Source organism: Dipodomys ordii, unplaced genomic scaffold (assembly GCF_000151885.1).
Source record: "Dipodomys ordii isolate 6190 unplaced genomic scaffold, Dord_2.0 Scaffold1, whole genome shotgun sequence".
Taxonomy (NCBI): Eukaryota; Metazoa; Chordata; class Mammalia; order Rodentia; family Heteromyidae; genus Dipodomys; species Dipodomys ordii.
Window position 1 is genome coordinate 39557390 of NW_012267217.1, and position 6938 is coordinate 39564327.

The following is a 6938-nucleotide window of genomic DNA, read 5'->3' on the forward strand; positions in this document are numbered from 1 at the left end:
TTGCTTTTAATTTTTTTTTTTGGGTCCGGTCGTGGGGCCTGAACTCTGGGCCTGGGCGCTGTCCCTCAGCTCTTCAGCTCAAGGCTAGTGCTCTACCATTTGAGCCACTGCGCCACTTTCGGCTTTTTTCTTATGTGGTGCTGAGGAATCAAACCCAGGGCCTCAGGCATGCAAGGCAAGAGCTCTACCACTGAGCCACCTTCCCAGCTCACTTTTAATTTTTTTAAACTATTCATTTATCTTGTCAGTTGTAGGGCTTGAAACCTGGGCCTGGGTGCTGTCCCTGAGCTCTTCAGATCAAGGCTAATGTTCTACCACTACCACTACCACTAACGCTCCAGCAACACAGCACCACTTCCAGTTTTTTGGTGGTTAATTGGAGATAAGAGTCTCATGGACTTTATTGTCTGGGCAGGCTTTGAACGACGATCCATTGAGCTTTATTTATTTATTTATTTATTTTGTCAGTTGTGGGGCCTTAACTCTGGGCCTAGGTACTGTCCCTCAGCTCTTTAGCTCAAGGCTAGTGCTTTACCACTTGAGCCACAGCGCCACTTCCGGCTTTTTCTGCTTATGTGATGCTTAGGAATCAAACCCAGGGCCTCATGCATGCAAGGCAAGCACTCTACCACGGAGCCACCTTCCTAGCCCCTGAGCATCATTTTTAAGAAGCAATTTGTATCTTAAAAAAATTCTGATGAATCATAGTTTCTATTTTTCACCAACTCATTTTTATTGCTGTATCATTTCATGCATAGATTTAAAGTGTCAGATGTGTGTAGTTTGATACATGTGCATGTTTGTGTAACCACCTTTCATCAGAAAATGGAAAATTTCAGGGCTAAGCGTATAGGTTAGTGATGTAACATTTGCCTAGGATGTGCAAGGACTGAGTTCAGTCCCTATAATCAAGAAAAAAAAATTGGGGTTGGGAAGGTGGCTCAGTGGTAGAGCTCTTGCCTTTCATGCATGAGGCCCTAGGTTCGATTCCTCAGCACCACATAAGCAGAAAAAAAAAAGTGGGAAGCGGCATTGTGGCTCAAGTGGTAGAGCACTAGCCTTGAGCTGAAGAGCTGAGGGACAGCGCCCAGGCCCACAGTTCAGGCCCCACGACCGGACCCAAAAAAAACAAAAAATAAAAAAATTTGACCTTTGTGCCAATTTTCAGCCATTACTCCCAAAGGCAGCCACTTATCTAACTGTTGTCACTGTAGCCAGTTGTAGAACTTTGTATAAAGTCAGTGTGTATGCCTTCATGCTTGTCATCTTTTGCTCAATGACTAAAAAAATGAACTGTTCTTACATCAATAATTCATTTTTTCTCTTAAATAATTTATTGTTCATTCCACAATTTCTTTATATGTTAACCTGTTAAGAATTGTTTATTGTTTCCAGCTGTCGACTATTGAAAATAGAATATTTGCCAACTGCTGGTTTACAACTGTCATGCCTCCTATGTGGGAGGCTGAGATCAGGAGGATTGCAATTGTAGGCAATCCTACAATTACATACATCAGACTGATGTATGTATGTATATAAAGAAGAACCAGAGCAAAAAGTGGTAGAGTGCTTACCTAGCAATCTCAAAGTCTTTGAATTCAAACCTCAGTACTGTCAAGAAAAAAGTTTCTTGGCCATTTTTGTGCAAATGTTCTTTGGGGATATGTTTTATGTGTTTTCATTTCAATGTGGAGAAATGGCTGGACAGTGTCCTATTTGTATGTTTAAATGAAACTGCTGATCAGTTTTCCTAGTTATTCTTTCACCAACAATGTACTGAATGAGATTTATAGTTATTCTGTATTAGTTTTTAATTTTTGCCATTCTGGTGGGTATGTATGTAAGGGTATTCCATTTGTTTTGTTTTGTCTTTTTTTTGGTTGGTTATGGGGCCTGAACTCTAGGACTGGGCGCTGTCGCTCAGCTCTTCAGCTCAGGCCTAGCACTCTACCATTTGAGCCACAGCGCCATTTCTGGCTTTTTTCTGCTTATATGGTGCTGAGGAATTGAACCAAGGGCCTCATACCAAGCACTCTACCACTGAGGCACATTCCCATCCTATCCCATTTGGTTTTAATTTGCATTGGTCTGGATAACTAATGATATTGAGAACATTTTATTGCTATTTGTGTCTTCTTTTGTGAAGTTTCTATTTTTAAAACTGAGATATTCATATATTGATACGTGTTTGAGAATGTATTCAAATATATGACTTGCCTTTCTATTTTCATCTTCTTTTCTCCTTTCTGTTCTCTTTCCTTCCTCTTCTGCCTTCCATTCCTCCATCCTTTTCTTTCTCCTTTCTATTCCTCCTTCATCATCTTTGTCTTTTTCTTGCTCTTCTTTCTCCACTTTTCTTCTCCTTTTTAATATTTTTGTTGTTATTGAACGGAGGGCCTCATACATTCTTGTGAAGACTGAGGTATATATCTAGCTTGGTTGGCATTTCCAATTTCTTAATGGTTGTTTTTGCCAAGCAGTTATTTTAAGTCTATTTATTTACTGTTTTTGAATGGGATGGAACCTGGGGCCTGGTGCATGTTAGACATATATTCCACACTGAGGTACATTGAACCCCTCTCTCTATATGTGTTTTTGTGGTGTGTGTGTGTGTGTGTGTGTGTGCGCGCGCGCCATGTCTGGGCTTGAACTTAGGATCTAGGTGCCTATCCCTGAGCTTTTTTGTTAGGGCTAGTGTTGAACCACGGCTTTATTTCTGGCTTTTTGGTAGTTAATTAGAGATAGTTTCATAGACTTTCCTTTCTGGGCTGGGTTTGAACCATGATCCTTACATATCAACCTGTGGCATGAGCCACAGGTGCCTACCTACCCCTAATTTTAATCAACAAGAATTTTTCTTTTTAGCTCATGGTTTTTGTGTCCTAGGTAAGAAAAAGGATATTACTATTTATCCTTGGATACAAAAATAGTTCATATTTTCTTATGGAAGATTTTAGTTTTAATTTGGATGTTTAGATTAATGATCCAGTTTTAATTTGATTGTGTGTGTGTGTGTGTCATTGAGTTTAAACTCAAGACTAGCATTCTACCATTTGGGTCGTACCTCTCGCCCTTTTTGCATTATTTGCCAAAGCTGCCTTTTAACTATGATTCTCCTATTTCTTCCTCCTATGTAGCTGGTATTACAGATGTTTCCTACCATGCTTGGCTTCAGTTTTATTTTACTTATGCATTTTATACTTCTTATTAATTATTGAACAAGTAGTTAGTGAGCACCTTCTTGATGCCAGGCAATACTTTAGTGACTTGATTGTCATCAGCAAACAAAACATAAAAACCCTTCGTGAAACTTACATCCTGGGGGAAGTGATTAATATATAAATAAATTATATAGTATGGTAAACTACCATTTGGTTTGGAGACAGAATAGGATAGGGTAAAATGTCAGTGAGAAGGTTTAACTCAGTGAGAATATATTGTTTAGAGAACTACTTGAGCAAAACATGATGGCTATATCTGTAATATCAGCTACTTGGGAAACAGAGGCAGGATGATTGAGTTCCATGCCATTTCAAAGTTAACTAAATCCTATAGCACAACCAAAATTTAAGCAGAAAGGATGGGGACCTGGATCAAGTGGTAGAATGTTTGCTTGGCAAGTCAAATCAAGACTTGAAAGAGATGAGAAGGTTAGCCATTCAGGTATCTCAGAGAGGAGTGTTCTGGATAGAGGAAACAGGCAATTTAAAGGCCTTTGGGTTTGAACATATCTGGTATGTCTAAGGATTTTGAGGACATCACTGCTGTAGAGGATATCAATTGGTTAATTACAGTAATATGTGAGGGCAATTTTTTAAGAATCTTATAGAACATTGTTAATTCTTTAGCTCTCAGGTTTATTTGAGGGTTTATTATAATTAATACAATTTTTTAATGATTTTTTTGACATGGAGTATTGCTATGTTGCCCACAGCCTTCTGAGTGGCTGAGATTACAGGTTGTGATATTCCCTCCAGCTGTTACACATTTTTTTTTGTCTGTCATGGGATTTGAACTCTGGCTTGGGCGCTGTCCCTGTGCTCTTCAGCTCAAGGCGAGTGCTCTACCACTTCCGGTTTTCTAGTGGTTTATTGGCGATACGAGTCTCACGGACTTTCCTGCCTGGGCTGGCTTTGAACCGCAATCCTCAGATCTCAGCCTCCTGAGAAGCTAGGATTACAGACATGAGCCACCGGTTCCCGGCTTATACATATTTTAATTCAACACAAAGCTCTTTCTGAAAGTCACTTAGAGATTCATTATTGTAACTATTATTATTATTATTAAGTGTTTTATTATGTAGACTAGGCTGACCTCAAACTTGGAATTCTCTTATGTCAACTTCCTGAGTACAGGGATTACAGGAATGCACTACCACGAATGGCTATTATTGCTTCTTTATTACATAGACATGTTTCCTGACATGTGTACTTTATTTCAGAAAGATCCAGATTATCTGAAGCTATGGTTGGACAATTTTGTTTCTAGCTATGAACAGTTTTTAGATGTCGACTTTGAAAAGCTGCCTACCAGGTATGTAGACATACTTAATTTTTTACCCTGGAATGAAATGTTCCTTTTTGGCATAAATATTTTTATGGCATGTTACAAAGATGATAAGTATGTTTATAGTCTTGTTACTCCTAGATAATCTTCTTCTCATAACAAACATATTTTCTTCTTTTCTTTCTTCTGGATTGTACGACTTGAGCTCAGGGGCTAGATGCTGTCCTTGAGCTTTTGTTCTCAAGGCTAGCACTCTACCATATGATCCACAGCTCAACTTCTGGCTCTTTTGGTACTTAATTGGAGATAAAGCTCTCATGAATTTTCCTTCCTACACTGGCTTTGAACTGAGGTACTCAGAGTATCCTAAGTAGCCAGAATTACAGATGTGAGTCACTAATGCCCAGCTAAACCTGACTTCCTGAGGCTGATACTTTGCTTCTATGACACACAGTTCATTAAATGTCTAACCCCAGCTATTATTAGTGTTACTAGGTGGTTGAGATGTTCAAGATGTTCCTTAGTTCTTGGGTCTGTTGCCTAAGATCAGGACTGTCCTTGGTATGACAAAAGAAGAGTGAAAAGTATAAAGCTAGTTAAGAATGATTTAGTAGCAAAGCATAAGTACATCTTTTTTTTTTTTTGGTCAGTTGTGGGGGTTGAACTCTGGGCCTGGCCACTGTCCCTGAACTCTTCATCTCAAGGCTAGTGCTCTACCACTTGAGCCACAGTGCTACTTCTGGTTTTCTGGTGGTTAATTGGAGATAAGAGTCTCTTGGACTTTCCTGCCTGGGGCTGGCTTTGAATGTGATCCTCAGATCTCAGCCTCCTGAGTAGTTAGGATTACAGGTGTGAGCCACTGGCGCCCAGTGCATAAGTACATCTTAAGATGTGAGGCAGGCTGTTCATGTAAGGATTGACTTCCTAGAAGTTGTCAGGGTTTGGAATTTTATGCAATAGGGTGAGGTTACTAAGTAACAGGAAACTAGACCTTCCTCTTATGGCCCCTCTCCAAAAGACTTGACAACTACATATTGGCTGCCTGGCATGGGAACACTTATGCTTGTGCATCTGCTCTTTCTAAGTTAGTGCTTCCAGTAAAAAGTCAGAGATCATGTTTTCTCTCATGTGGAATCTAGATCTAAAATACAACTGGACATGATAACTTATATAGGACTTTATGCATTGACACACAAACTGACTAAGGATACATTTCGGGGCGGAACCCACAGGCATAACTCTTCTGACATCTAAAGTACAGCTTATCAAAATGAATTACAGGAAATGGAAACGTATTCAATATACATTATGTGAAAATGAACTATGCAACTTATGGGCAGGGACAGCAAGGTATAAGTAAAAATAGGTATAAGTAAAGGAAGGAGTGACATTGTCCATGAAGCATTGTACTTATTATTTTCCTTAAGGAATTGTAACTCCTTTGTACAGTAATAAAGATTTTTTTAAAGTCATATGTCAGTCATTATATAATTGAATACCTGGCCTTAATATGGGGTGCATGCTGCATAAAGAAGATCTTGGGTGGGGCTGGGAAAGTGACTCAGAGTGCTTGCATTGTATGCATGAGGCCCTGGGTTCGATTCCTCAGCATCACATAAGCAGAAAAAGCCGGAAGCTCAAGTGGTAGAGTGCTAGCTTTGAGCTGAAGAGCTGGGGGACTGCGCCCAGGCCCAGAGTTGAGGCCCCAGGACTGACAAAAAAAAAAAAAAAGAGAAGATGATATAGGGCCATTATCTTAATGGTGTGAGTTATCTGTGGGTTTTGAAGAATCTTAAAGCCTACTCATTATTTCTCATGTATACTTAGCTACTTGCACTAACACAGCTACCCACTCTCACAAGTTAAGATCAATAATCATCCATAAAACTGCCCTCACAGGCTGGGAAAGTGGCTCAGTGGTAGAATAATGCTTGCCTTGCATGCATGAGGTCCTGAGTTTGATTCCTCAGCACCACGTAAGCAGAAAAAGCCAGAAGTGCACTGTGGCTCAAGTGGTAGAGTGCTAGCCTTGAGCTGAAGAGCTGAGGGACAGCACCCAGTCCCAGAATTCAGGCCCTATGACCAACAAAACAAAACAAAAAACCCAAAAACAAAACAAAAAAACCCTGCTCTCATTTCATATATTAGTCATAGTATTGCTGGCTACTCACACTACTCACCACATGAATATAAATTCATGGTTCTTATGCACCCCCTCTTTTTCAGCAATTACGTACACTTGACATGAACTCACTATACTAGTAGTTTTATTTTAAAGGCTACACATATGACAAGCATTAGAATCATTATGGAAGCAGAACTTTTTTTTTTTTTTTTTGTGGGTCGTGGGGCTTGAACTCTGGGCCTGGGCGCTGTCCCTCAGCTCTTCAGCTCAAGGCGAGCACTCTACCACTTGAGCTACAGCGCCACTT

The 6938-nt window shown here is 39.9% G+C and overlaps 1 protein-coding gene across 1 annotated transcript in view; it reads left to right on the forward strand.

The window, feature by feature from the left end:
• Nbeal1 (neurobeachin-like 1) overlaps positions 1–6938 on the forward strand; it is a 209214-nt gene that overhangs the window by 17674 nt on the left and 184602 nt on the right. The window contains exon 4 of the mRNA XM_013015843.1: positions 4442–4533. Coding sequence (XP_012871297.1) covers positions 4442–4533 — 92 coding nt within the window. The remainder of the gene's footprint in view (positions 1–4441; positions 4534–6938) is intronic.